We start from the raw sequence: 14,854 nt of genomic DNA on the forward strand, positions 1-14,854 counted from the left end.
GTTTTTTATTAATGTAAATTATGGCTTCATGAATGAAAAAAAAATTATGCGTCGTGCCGCTGGAGCCACCCCGACGCAAACGGACGCCCGGACGATTTCGACCATTTGGGCCGATCCAAACGGACGCACGTCCGAAATGCGTCGTGCCGCTGGAGATGCCCTAAAGGTAAGTTTTACCTGCAAAAAATCTGTACACACTGACTGTCTGACTCCATACTAGATCTACTCTTCAATGTTAGGAGGACATCAAGGATGAGAGTGGCATGGTCATAGCTGGAGCGAGTAGTCAGAACCTTTTTTCCTAACGTGGATGGGAACGTAAACGAGAAATGCACTTCTAGGTACCGTGCATGCATTCATCGTCCATTGTAGTTAGTTGCCTTGAGATTTGGACATGCAAAGGATTCTTGTTTCCTTTTTGCAGGAAAATGGTATCGCCACAGACACAAAACAAAACCCTAACTCCCCCAGCCCCCATCCAATATAGTACACATACCTAAATTTCAGTCCTATAGTTAAAATGGTTGCAAGTGTTGAAATAATTATAAAATAAAAAATCTGTTTGAACACATGTATTTGTTTTGGAGATATCTTCTAAACAAGCCCATTTTTTTTACAAACATCGAAACCTGCATTTTGAAACACAATGAAACTTCATGATGGATTTTGAAACCCGGTGAAACCCAATGAAATCTGAGTTGTGGTCAGCACGGTTTGGATGCAACCATTGTGTGTTTCCTTAGCATTTAAAATCGAAATTCGATGTTGGTTATTTTTTATCAATATATTATAGGTTTGACCTCCAAGAAATTCAAACCAAAGTTTTTTAAGTTTCAAAAGGTGAATTTCAAATATTGTCAAAATATATTCAATTTTGTACTCGAAACTCTCCTCATTAGGCACCCAAATATTCCAATATTTCACAGATTGAACTTGTGGTTCAAAAGCTACAGAAGTTTGAAATTTTAAAGTTATATCTAATGAAGTATGGAATGGGAGGGAGAGAAGTGGGCTGCATAAGATTCCTTAAAATGAGGAGGAGAGAGAAGGTGGAACCATCCACGCTAGATAACGGTAGGAATGCCACTGGAGTGAGTTTTCGTTTTATCTCCACGCTAGTATAACTTGTTATCGGGTTTGTTCATCTTTAGTCTTTTTCATCATGGTTGTGTGCATCCATGTAGAGGCCGAAAGTTGAACTCGTCCTTCTACTCATCTAGATACAAAGCTTAGAATTAGTAAAAGACTCCATTAAAAAAGTATATTTGTGATATGGAGGAGAAAAGATAATGGATGAGGAGCACGAAACAAACTTTTAATCAATCTTATTGACTTACTAGAATAAGCTTAATTAAGATACTCCCTCCGTCTTTAAAAAAAGTGTACTTCTATCGTTTGTCTTAAGTCAAACTTTCTTAATATTGACCAACTGGAGTATACTGAAAACGTAGCCACATTTATTGCACCAAATTAGTATCACTTGATCTATTTAAAATATAGTTTCATAATATACAAACATGATGTCATATGTTGCTACTCTTTTGTATAAATTTGACCTTTTTTTGACAAATTTGACTAAAGGTAAAGCTAGAAGTACACACTTATTTGAGACAGAGGGAGTACATCATACTGCCAGGGTTTATACTGACAACCCTAAATTTCGTGGAGAGGACAAAGAGTTGAGTGACTTGGAAAATCTTGGTGGCAATTGAATCAAAATTGATTTCGGTGCAGCTTATCAAAAAATTGTTTTCTCATTGGCCCTCAAGTTTTTGTTCTCTCTGAGTATTATTTCTCCTCTGCTTTACGTTACTCAAAAGTTTTTTGTGAAATGAGAATTTAAAACGTTGCATTTTTGTGAACAAATTCAAGTCAATTGCCTTTGGTCAATTTTTGTCAGCCAGACCACAAGTAAATGCAGCACAATTCCCCCAAAGGGTAGTTAGTGCTTCACTTGGAAACTTAACAGACGACTCCTTGGATTAGGCGTCGTCGTTCCGAATTCCAAAATTGCGTTTTAATTCAAGCACCTCACTCACACTATTTTCACTATATAAATAGGGAACCAACACATAAAGAGGCACAACACTCTCTCCCTGCACAAGACTAGCTTAGCTCACGGTAGAGTAAGCGAGGATGACCACGGCAAGGTACAACGTCCGCTTCGGCTCCGCCGTGATCGACACCACCGTCACCAGCGACACCGCGGCCGCCGACGAGTGGGTCCGCAGCGTGCGCGCCTCCAACGTCGACGGCCGCGGCCTCATCGTGGGGCTCGACTGCGAGTGGAAGCCCAACTACCACTCGTGGACGACCTCGAAGGTGGCCATCCTCCAGCTCTGCGTCGGCAACACCTGCCTCGTCCTCCAGATGTTCTACGCCAGCCGCGTCCCCGCGGCCATCAGGGCCTTCCTCGGCGACCCCACGGTGCGGTGCGTCGGCATCGGCGTCGGCGAGGACGTTGCCAAGCTCGCGGACGACTACGGCCTCGTCTGCGCGGCGCCCGTAGACCTGGAGGCCCGCTGCAACCGGCACCTCGGCATCGGCGGCGGACTGGGCAGGACCAGGCTGGGGCTCAAGGGCTACGCCAGGGAGGTGCTGGGGCTCACCATGGAGAAGCCGCGCCACGTCACCATGAGCAACTGGGAGAAGCGCCAGCTTGACGTGGCGCAGGTGCAGTACGCTTGCATCGACGCCTACGTCTCCTACAAGCTGGGCGAGCGTCTCCTCGACAACTGATGTTTGGAACTTTGGATACTGCAGAAGAATTGTCAATCTAGGGTACCTTAATCGTAATCTGCAACTTCTCTTTCGGACTGCGCCAACCTGTGACGCGTTTACTTAGCTATGCGAGTTTGGTTTCATGCATGTTCTATTGATGTTGTGCTCGATTTTAGATTATCTAATGCATCTGAGTGGAATGGAGAAAATGACTGATTGGTATGTTACGGACAATGTGCTGTTTTGTTTTTTCGAACGAGGCAGCAATTCTACCGTTATATTGCTCCAGAAGAAGTGGTTCAGAATGACCCAAGCCCCATATAAAGAACTTTCGAAAAAATGCAAAAAAACACGATCTACGCACTATTAGTGCAAATTGTTTTGCTCCTGCCTGAAGCCAAGCCTTTCAGCTCTTCTTTCATTTTGATCACCACCACAGCTAGCATAGATGATTTGCTGGAAACTCTCATGTTTCACTATTTTTCAAATGGGAAAAGACACTGCCCTCTGCATTTATTATTGCAATTGGTTTTTTTTATTAATTGTGAGTTTCACACTTCTATAAATTTCTACATGATTAGGATTATATAGTGGATCGCAATCCTGTGGTGGTCAACGCAGTTTTTCTTCACATATGTGGGTGTCCCAGCTGGTTTAAACCAAGGTCCCAATATGCTTCAAGATTCATGTTTGCAAATTTACATTTTCATCTTAAACATTTTCCATCGATCTTATCACCCTTATGGAAACCAAAACGTACTTGTGCACCTCGTTTTCTCCTCTAGTGACATATACCTCTCTCGTTATTCTCCTCTTCCCCCTCAACTACGGTGTAGCTGCCTCTCTCCTTGTCAACCTTCTCCTCCATCAACACTCCTCGTCATCATTTTCACGATCTGATTTGCTTTTGTTTGATACTTTCAAGATGGAATTGGTTCCAATCTGATTTGCCTCCATTTGTTGGTTCTTGATATTTTACATGGCTCAAGAACAAAAGGAGCTTCCATATATGATTCATGTTTTTTCTTTGGATCCCTCCTTTCCCAGACCTAAAATTATAAATGCTTAAGGTTGATTCTATTGATTACATGGGATTTTTCTGCTCTGTGTTCGGCCATATCCATTTTTTTTTGTATGAAGGGTTAGATTCAGATTTTTTTTATGAGAACATGTTCAGCACTAAGTATATTTGCTTTTGATCAGAATATGTTCTGTACGAAGTCTATTTGCTTTTGGATTTGTTGTATTGTTTGGATCATATAAGAATTCCCTTCCATCAGGAGTCACAAGCTGTTGCATATCCGTGTATTCATTGTATTCTTGATGGAGTAAGAAAAATGATTGCATATTCATACGGCTGAGGTAGAAATGGTACAGAACGGGAAACGACATAAGGATCTCATAGTAAAAAAGCGGACAGATTGAAGGGTGTTTCATGGTGTATGGTGTTTCCAACCATACACTAATGGTTTTTATTTTTTGCAATTTACTCGTTCATTGCACCGGCCTTGAAACATATTTTGGAAGCCTAGGATAAATCGGAGACACCCACTTACACTAGTAGAAAGAGAGGCTATAGTTCCGGTTGAGAGCGGGCTCCAGTCCCGTTTTCTAACCGGGACTACAAAATCGGGACTAAAGGCCCCATATTTAGTCCCGGTTGGCCACGCAACGTGACGAAAGGCTCTGCACATGGTTGCGACAGCGTGTTGGGGCTGGATGACCTTTAGTCACGGTTGGTAACACCAACCAAGACTAAAAGACGCGCTAGGTAATACCAATCGGGACTAAAGAACGCGCTAGGGTTTAGGGTTTAACACCTTTATTTTGTATTTTCCATTTTTATCTTGTGTTTTCCATTCAATTATTTTTCATTTTGTGTTCCAATTCTTTTTCATTTCAAACAAGTTTTCGTATACATATTCTATGCTACTACGTACTGTACACATTGATGCATATATAATATAGTTTCTCTTACGATCGAGTATACATATATATATACAATTTGGCATATTATCTATCTAATTACATGGAGGCATTAGTGGCAATGGTATTCTCCGTCTGCAGATATGACCTCTGCAAGCAAAAATCATGTCAATTCCTCTTGAATTGCTTGTACGCGGTCCTTTGGTAGGAGCTGATCCCGCATCTTATCGTTCTTTAAAATAAGGAGATCAATATAAATATATGAGCTTTGCGTATATATATCAAATCATCATACAAGAAACTATGAATGAAACTCAACACAATTGATGTTAATAAAAGAAAATTGTGAATATTGTTTACGTACTTGAAGGAAATCAGCTATGTGCCACGCACTGGTTCATCATGCTCATGTACTCGCAGACATAGAATGCACATAAATTAGTCTTCCGTTCCTGCCTCAACCACTTAACGAGAATATAATTCAATAAAATAATAGTCAAGCATGCCAATGGTATTGAAACTAGAATTAAAGAGATGCCCAGCCTAGTACTACTTTGTTGTATTGTGATCCAAATTCATATACTAAAGGGAGGCTAACTTCTGACGAGCGGAGCGAGGCCCGTCGCCGGAGTCTTGGGCCGAAGCGTAGCGGAGTCAGAAGTTAGCCCATACGTCGTGCCCTGCAGGGACGCCTGCGAAGGGGGGTGCGGGGGGCAGCCCCCGCGGTACGATACGGATCGTTGGCACCGCCTATATATACATCTTGTAAGCCGCCAGCTAGGATTTATCAGATTATAAGATAACCCACGGCGTTTGTAAACACCTCCCGATATAGTGAAGTTTTGTCGGCCGGCGCCCGTGGTTTTTTCCCCTTCGTGTTGGAAGGGGTTTTCCACGTTAAATCTTGTGTCCCCTGCGTGTGTTCTTGTTTCGTTCTTCGTTATTTGCTTGTCGCTTTTATAACAAGTGGTATCAGAGCCCGTGTTTCAATCTAGGGTTTTGCGACATGTCTTCCTTGAAGTTCGATCTACCGCAGTCTGGATTACACCACGAGATTTTCTCTGTGGCAAGTGAAGATGAGGGCGATACTTACCCAATCTTCTGATCTGGATGAAGCTCTCGATGGTTTTGGCAAGAAAGATGCCAAGACCTGGACCGACGATGAAAAGAGGAAAGACCGTAAGGTTTTTTCATTAATTCAGCTTCATCTATCCAACAATATCTTGCAAGAAGTGCTGGCTGAGAAATCCGCATCGGCGCTGTGGTTGAAACTGGAATCGATCTGCATGTCCAAAGATCTAACCAGTAAGATGCACGTGAAGATGAAGTTGTTCTCGCACAAGCCGCAAGAAGGTGCGTCAATGATGAATCACCTATCGATCTTTAAAGAGATCGTTTCTGATTTGTTGTCCATGGAGGTAAAGTATGATGATGAGGATCTCGCTCTTATACTGTTAGTCTCGTTGCCTAATTCTTTTGCGAATTTTCGAGACACATTATTATACAGCCGTGATGAACTAACTCTTGCCGAAGTTTATGAGGCCCTCCAGCAGAGGGAAAAGATGAAATCTATGGTGCAGGCAGAGGGTTCGTCATCTAAGGCAGAAGCACTGCAGGTCCGAGGCAGGACCGAGAACAGAAACAACAACTACAACAGAGATAAGAGCAAGACCGACAGAGGTCGCTCAAAGTCCAAGGGACGAGATGGTAAGTTCTGCAAGTATTGTAAGAAAACTAGCCACAATATTGATGATTGCTGGAAGTTGCAGAACAAAGAGAAAAGAAACGGTACTTACCAACCGAAAAACAAATCTGAGGGTGATGGTAAGGCTGCTGTTGTTTCCAAGTGATAATTCCGATGGCGATTACCTAGTTGTGTTTGCTGGTTGTGTTTCGGTAATGATGAGTGGATCCTTGATTCTCGCATGTTCGTTTCATATTTGTTGTAACAAAGACTGGTTCAGTTCTTATGAGTTTGTGCAGAGTGGAGATGTTGTGCGTATGGGAGATAACAACCCACGTGAGATCGTGGGCATTGGCTCCGTTCAGATCAAGATGCATGATGGCATGACACGCACTCCGACAGATGTGAGACACATACCTGGCATGGCCAGAAATCTGATCTCTCTCAGTACCCTTGATGTTGACGGGTACAAACACTCCGGTTCTCGTGGAGTTCTGAAGGTATCAAAAGGTTCTCTCGTTCACATGATTGGTGATATGAATTCTCGCAAAGTTATATGTTCTTAGAGGTAGCACTTTGTCCGGTATTGCTGCTGCTGTTATTCCCGATGAACCTCGGTAAAACTAATCTGTGGCATATGCGTCTTGGACATATGAGTGAACATGGCATGGCAGAATTGCACAGGAGAGACCTGCTAGATGGCTGCAATTTGAGTAAGTTTGAGTTCTGTGAGCACTGCATTTTTGGTAAGCATAAAAGAGTTAAATTCAATGCTTCCGTTCATACCACTAAAGGGATACTAGATTATGTGCATGCTGATGTGTGGGGACCTTCCCGCAAGACTTCTCTTGGTGATGCAAATTACATGCTTACTATCATAGATGATTACTCCGGAAAAGTGTGGCCTTTCTTTACGAAACATAAATCTGATGTGTTTGATGCTTTTAGAAAGTGGAAAGTTATGGTAGAGAAGCAAACGTAAAAGAAAGTTAAATTGCTTCGTATCGACAATGGCATGGAGTTTTGTTCTCATCGTTTTCAATGATTACTGCAGCGACGAAGGCATTGTCAGGCACCACACCATCCCATATACTCCTCAGCAGAATGGTGTGGCGGAGAGGATGAATAGAACCATCATCTCCAAGGCTCGCTGCATGTTGTCCAATGCTGGTATGCATAGACGTTTCTGGGCTGAAGCAGCCTCCACCGCTTGTTACTTGATAAACAGGTCACCTTGCATTCCGCTTGATAAGAAAACTCCTATTGAGGTATGGTCTGGTTCACCCGCTGATTATTCACAGTTGAGAGTTTTCGGTTGCACTGCTTATGCTCATGTTGATAATGGAAAGCTAGAGCCCAGGGCTGTTAAGTGTGTGTTTCTTGGTTATGGTTCAGGAGTTAAGGCATATAAGTTATGGAATCCTGAAACTAAGAAAGTTTTGCATAGCAGGAATGTAGTCTTTAATGAGGCTGTCATGTTTTATAAGAGTTCATCTACAGATGTTACTGATGCTGTTGATTTTTCTGATAATTCTGATGATGAACAACAGAGGATTAGCGTGCAGGTGGAGCACGTGAAGGAGAAAGAAAATGATGTTGTTGAAAATGATAACACTGTTGTTCAGCACTCACCACCTATTTTGCAGCAAATGAATAGTTCCATTGCTGCTGATAGACCGAGGCGTAACAAAGGTCCACGTCCTCGTTTAATTGAAGAATGTAATCTTGTTCATCATGCTTTGAGTTGTGCTGAACAGGTGGAGCATGATACTGAACCTGCTACATATACTGAGGCCGTTGCATCCGTTGACCACGTGAAGTGGATTTCTGCTATGCAAGAGGAGATGCAATCGCTTGACAAGAATGGCACATGGGATATTGTGCCCTTGCCCAAACAAAAGAAGGTTGTCCGCTGTAAGTGGATATTTAAAAGAAAGGAAGGTTTGTCTCCTAGTGAGCCTCCGAGGTTTAAGGCAAGGTTAGTAGCAAAAGGTTTCAGTCAAATTCCAGGTATTGATTATAATGATGTATTCTCTCCGGTTGTGAAGCATAGTTCCATTCGTGCATTCTTTGGTATTGTGGCTATGCGTGATCTTGAGCTTGAGCAGCTAGATGTAAAGACTGCTTTTCTGCATGGTGAGCTTGAGGAGGAGATATACATGGACCAACCTGAAGGTTTTGTTGTGCCTGGTAAGGAGGATCTTGTTTGCAAGTTGAAGAGGTCCCTTTATGGTTTGAAACAGTCTCCAAGACAATGGTACAAAAGGTTTGATTCATTTATGCTTGCACATGAGTTTAAGAGATCTAAGTATGATAGTTGTGTTTATATCAAGTTTGTTAATGGATCACCAATATACTTGTCTGTTATATGTTGATGATATGTTGATTGCTGCCAAGAGCAAGAAAGAGATCACTACTTTAAAGTCACGATTAAGTAGTGAGTTTGAGATGAAGGATCTTGGTGCTTGCTAAGAAAATACTAGGTATGAAAATTACAAGAGACAAAAAATCTAGTGTGTTATTTCTTAGTCAGCAAAATTACATTCAGAAAGTTCTTCATCGTTTTAATATGCATGATGCAAAGTCTGTTAGTACACCAATTGCTTCTCACTTCAAATTGTCAGCATTACAATGTCCTAGTACTGATGAAGATATTGAGTACATGTCTCGAGTTCCATATTCTAGTGTTGTTGGTTCCTTGATGTATGCCATGGTTTGTTCTCGTCCTGATTTATCATATGCTATGAGTTTGGTCAGTCGATACCTTGCTGATCCTAGTAAAGAACATTGGAAAGCTGTTCAGCGGATTTTCAGGTACCTTCGTGGCACATCCAAAGCTTGCTTGAAGTTTGGCCAGACCGGTGAGGGACTCGTTGGCTATGTGGATTCAGATTTTGCTGCCGATTTGGATAAGAGAAGATCCCTCACAGGTTATGTGTTCACTGTTGGTGGATGTGCTGTGAGTTGGAAGGCAACGTTACAATCTGTTGTTGCCCAATCTACGACCGAAGAAGAATATATAGCAATTAATGAAGGCGGCAAAGAGTCCGTTTGGTTGAAAGGTTTGTATGCTGAGCTTTGTGGAGATGATTCTTGCATTAACTTGTTTTCTGACAGTCAAAGTGCAATATACCTTACTAAAGATCAAATGTTCCATGAGAGGACAAAGCACATTGATATCAAGTACCATTATATTCGCGACATTGTTGCTCAAGGTAAACCAAAGGTATGCAAGATAAACACTCATGATAATCCTGCTGATATGATGACAAAGCCAGTTCCTGTTTCCAAGTTTGAGCTTTGCTCGAGCTTGGTTGGTATAACTGTTTAGCCCAAGTGGCTGTTGGCGCCAGCAAGTGTTTTTCCTTTGTTGTTCAGGAGATTGTTGAAGTTCATGTTACAAGATGAAATTTGTCTCAAGGTGGAGTTTGTTGTATTGTGATCCAAATTTATATACTAAAGGGAGGCTAACTTCTGACGAGCGGAGCGAGGCCTGTCGCCGGAGGCTTGGGCTAATCCTCCGATATAGTGAAGTTTTGCTGGCTGGCGCCCGTGGTTTTTTCCCCTTCTGTGTTGGAAGGGGTTTTCCACGTTAAATCTTGTGTCCCCTGCGTGTGTTCTTGTTTCGTTCTTCGTTATTTGCTTGTCGCTTTTATAACATACTTACTGGGACCAGTCGAAAACGCAGCTCCGGTTTCCATTCACCGACAATCTCCTTGATGATATGTTACCAAACCCTGCCCGAGAAACAAAATGAATAAATGAGTTATTACTTACTTGATATCAGGAAATGAAGGAAAGAGGTCGATATAGTGCGATAATGATTGAAATCACCCCCGAAGCATATAAACGATGCTCTCATACTCCTTAGGGTCTTTCTGTAATGGGTCCATGACATCAACCGTTCCGGCGTCACCTTGAATGCTTAACAGAATCTAGTGGAACATGTGCACGTTTATATATGCAGGCATGCATAACTCATCAATTTGCACTAAACATAGATAAGCAAAATATAATGTATACAAGATAGAACACTCACAAGAAAGTTGTAAGGAAATAGTACTTCCGATTCTTTCATTTTGTTTAATTAAAAACATTAGCAAGTTAGCCTCTGTGTCATTGGTGTGGTTTTGTACCGTGAGAAAATGATTGGTATATGGGTCAATGAACCTAATTTCATATATTTTTCCTCTTTTGCATTTGAGAATCTTCATTCTGCATAATAGCGTACAAAAAAATAGTGAGGATAATTACTGGCAATGAACGAGCTGAGTTGGATACTTAATTACATAAATAAATCACTTACAGACAATATCAACTGATGAGAGATTTTTCGAGGACGTCTTGATTGTACAAGTGGAAAAGTTCTTCAATCATAATACATATCATGTGTCACAAAAGTAATGCTCTTCTTTAAATTTTACCATGAGCATGTTCACCCGTCCTATGAGGATTCTATGTACCAGCCATGCCATCTTCACATTTCTGTTGGTAGATGCGAAATCTGCTCAGTCTGACCAGAGGCTTCCTGATGGAAAATTTTCATGCTAGTTCAGCCTTGGGGAAATCTCCCTCTCCTATCACCTGAGCAACAATCATACCAAGATTTCTAGCAATGTTCTCCACATGTTCTGCTGACTCCTTATCGGAAAACACGTTGAGCGGGGGCAACAATTGTTTTTCATGTTCTCCAAGGTGGAGAACTTTTTTTCCCGCTTGCACTACTTTTCGTCCGCTGCATTTCGTTATATGACTTCGCGCTCATAGTCTGATTGCCTATTAGCCACATGGTCTGGTGGTTCGCTCAAGCATTTCCACAAAGTTTTGTCTGATTTTTGGATCTATTTTCACAGCTGGCTGGGGCTGTTTAGGTGCCATATGTGTTTTCACTTTGGCATCCACGAAGTATTTGGTTTCCTCATCATTCATGTCATAAACTAACTTGGTAGGAGCTGGCTTGGCTTTCTTCGTTGCACCTGCTTTCTTCCTAGTGGTACTAGTCGACGTAGGGTGGTATTCCGCTTTTGCACCTACGACTTAGTGGGCGGAGTCGAATGACACGCCGGAGATCGAGATGGACTCGCGCTGGGGTCCCTCTCGAGGAGGGGTGGAGATGGAGGTGGATTGCGACTCTCTGAGGAGTCGGTGGCCTTGGCCCCGAGTCTGGAAACACGATGTTTTCATTTTTCCATAGAATGATACCATGCATGACTTCTCCTAGTGTCGTCTCCCCTTCACATATAGGGATGTCAAGATCCAGGTTCTCATATCCCTTCAGAACTTCATCCACCCGACACGAGCATAGCTAGCTGGAATCTCACAGCCACGGAAGCATGCTCCAGGTTCAGCAGGTAAAGCAAAGCTAACCGCCACCTTCATGGATATGTTCTTCATTGACTGATGTAGATCACAACTTGCCTTCTCCGTGATATCATCCACGGGGTAGCGAGCCGTCGATGCATCATCCATCAGTGCAAGATCATCAGCCCAGATCCCCGTGGAAGCCACGCCGCTTTTCCGCTAAGATGGGCCGCTACTAGTGAATGCATGATCTTGCTCCGGCTGAGATACCCTTTGCTGTCTAATTGCATCTAAAGGGCATCCAATTGCTCATGATGCCGCATTAATTAATATGCGTTCCAATTCATCGTTCTTTCTTTCTGTCTTCTGGAACCGCTCTGCCTCTTGTTTCTGCTTTCTCTGACGGCTTCTATAATTGTTATTCCACTCGGAAAACCCAGCCTTCCACGGAACATCGGCTCCTTTGCCTCATGTTCATCCTGGATGTTCAGGATTCCCTAGGGCGCTTGTGAGCTCGTGATTCTCTCTCTTGGGATAGAAGGTTCCTGCTCGAGCATCGGTTATTACTTGAACAATGTCTTTGGATGGTTTTTCAATTTGTTCATTTCCATAAATACACTTTCCTATTAGTGGGTCCAATGACCCCCCCCCCCCCCCCATGCCCATAAAACGAGTTTTTGACCGTTCGGGCCAATCCGCTATCTTTGGAGTTATCCCTTTACCGATCAGGTCAGCCTCAGTTTCTTCCCACTTAGGCATGCCACTCTTGTACCCACCTGTCCCCATAACATGGTGATATTTCTTTTTCGCCGCATTTGCCTTATTTTTTGGCCGACCTTTGCAAAGCTTTAGACGATTCCTTGTACTCTACAAATGAGTCCTAGTGATTTCTTATTTTCTCTAGTGGTCCAGTGAAATCTGGAGTTCTTTTTTTCTTGATATACTCATTCTATTATCTTTTAGTCTGAAATTGTGTGGCCATCTTCTTCAGAGTCCACTCTTTGATTTTCAACTTATGTTTTTCCTCTTTGTCGCACTCTGGCGGTAGGTTCAAATGTGACAAAAGCGTATCCCAAAGATTTTTTTAGATCTTTGGTCGACATAACTAACTCTATATGCATTTGACTTATTCCATTCCCGAGTGGTGATCAGGATGTACGTTATAGATGGGAGCAATCGGTTGGCCATCTTCAGTGACTGCCTCGATCATGAACATTTGATGATTGTCCAACTTTTTGGTCGGGCCTCGTTTCCTTCAACCAGCTAGATTAGCTCGATCCGGAGGGGTAAAAGATGAAAAATTCGTTAATATATAGATACACATAAATTAATACATCTAGCCATTATACTAGTGCGGCGTGCCGCCGCACCAATCTTCGCTTGTATAGTACATATGGGAGTGGCGAGACTTGAGGAGCTATGTCAAGGACAACAACATAGCGGCATCGTCCATGTCGCATGGTTTGAGGACATCGCTACATCGTCCAGGTAATTAGGAAGTAGGTACCATAACCAAAGGGACATCTTGGTGGTTGTTGTACTGTTGTTGCTAGGGCTGGAGTACTGTTGTTGCTAGGACTGGAGTACCGTAGCGAGACTTCTTCTTTTGTTAGTTTTCTTTTCCCAGCACCAAGCAAGTCCCTCAACATCATGGAGAATTGAACCTTCTTTAGCTAATCCCCCAATCCCGCCTTCATGAAATTCTTTGCTTCTGACTTCACCATGGACCAAAAGTCTCTTGATGTCAACACAGAATAGAGCTTCGCGCCGCTCCATCCAGAACCAAACGGTCGGAATAAAAGCATGGGTGCGCGCGACCGAATACCACCCGATCCTGTGAACTCCATGCAAAAGATGCACTGTTCCATTCGTTGTCGGAGCCTTCTGAAACTCATAGGCTAGATGAAGAAAGATCGGCATCCAGAACGTCTTCATCTTCGCGAAAGAAGAACCCTAGGACCATCACCATGAAAGCCGGAACGGCCGGCCCCCACGCTGCCGCCATGGCTGGGAACCACGGTCCATCTTCCTCCTCAAACCCGGCCGGTGGAGGTCAGCAGCGATCCCGCTGCCGCCTTTTCCCCGTCGAGTTCCCCCACACCACCACGTCTCCCGCCATGATCTAGGTGAAGTAGCCGAAGGCCACCGCCACCAGACCCGCCGTCCACCGTCGCCGCCCCTGGAAGACCCCGCCTCCGCGCGAAGGGGAGTCCATGGACGCGCCACCACCGCCCCTGCCTTTGGCAGCCGGACGCGGCCGCCACCGCCGACCCCAATGGTGGCAGCGGCCAGGAGGAAGAAGATGGGCCGCCTCTTCTTGGGTTCGGGTCGTCGTCCGGAGCCGCCTCGCGCGAGATGACCCGGGACGAAGGTGGGAAGGAAGGAGAGGGGATGGAAGGAGGCGGTGGTGGAGGGTGGAGGGGCGGCGGCTAGGTCAGGGGAGCTTTCATCATATTAATGCATACCATCATTAGTATATATAGATTGTCATGTACATAACTTGTTTGTGAAACTCTATGGTTTTTATGATATATGTTCTAAATGGTTCCTAATTCAGTAATTTCAACCCGTCTATTGGTGCTCCCACATCCCAGAATAAGACCAGGTCTAGACAGTTCTTCATAGTTCATATACCATCGTCAAACCTGAACCATTATCTTTATATCAAGAACACGTGAACCACATGATCACGCTCCGTCTTATTCGAACTGCCGGTAATTTACAACCCGTGCTAGCAAGATGTTTTCTACTATACTACTTAACTATCATCACACAAACAACAACCCATGTTTAAGTCTCACGCGTTCAGGTCCGTCACATACGCCAATATTGCACACGCCGTACTCTACTAATATTCCATTGCTAAAACTAACTACGACAAGACGGGTGAGCTCGCGAGCATCGATCCCTCCATGTGCCCACTCGCAAATCAATGAGGACGATGACTCGATGAGTCAACACAGTGTGCAAGGCATGGCAAGAGAAGGATAAAGAATACGCAGGCATGTCAGTAGTTCTATTCTATTCCCCATACATAAAGCCATTTTACCAACAAAAGATAATATTCCCCATACGTAAAGCCAACTTGTGTGTCCAAACGATCCGATAGCATATCTTCCCTTCCGCGGTGGCGCAACCACCAACGGCAACTTTGCACCTGACCCCCAGTGAGCATCTTCGCCATTGCCGGTCGATGTTCAAAATGGACTCGAGACTCGACCA

General features: G+C 43.6%; 1 protein-coding gene across 1 annotated transcript; it reads left to right on the forward strand.

The window, feature by feature from the left end:
- The first annotated feature begins 2,136 nt into the window (after positions 1–2,136).
- On the forward strand, positions 2,137–2,739 carry LOC124684792 (Werner Syndrome-like exonuclease). The gene has a single exon (XM_047219042.1). It carries the CDS (start codon positions 2,137–2,139, stop codon positions 2,737–2,739), a length of 603 nt encoding a protein of 200 aa, XP_047074998.1.
- The last annotated feature ends 12,115 nt before the right edge of the window (positions 2,740–14,854 follow it).

The sequence above is a fragment of the Lolium rigidum genome, chromosome 1 (genome assembly GCF_022539505.1).
Source record: "Lolium rigidum isolate FL_2022 chromosome 1, APGP_CSIRO_Lrig_0.1, whole genome shotgun sequence".
In the NCBI taxonomy this organism is placed as follows: Eukaryota; Viridiplantae; Streptophyta; class Magnoliopsida; order Poales; family Poaceae; genus Lolium; species Lolium rigidum.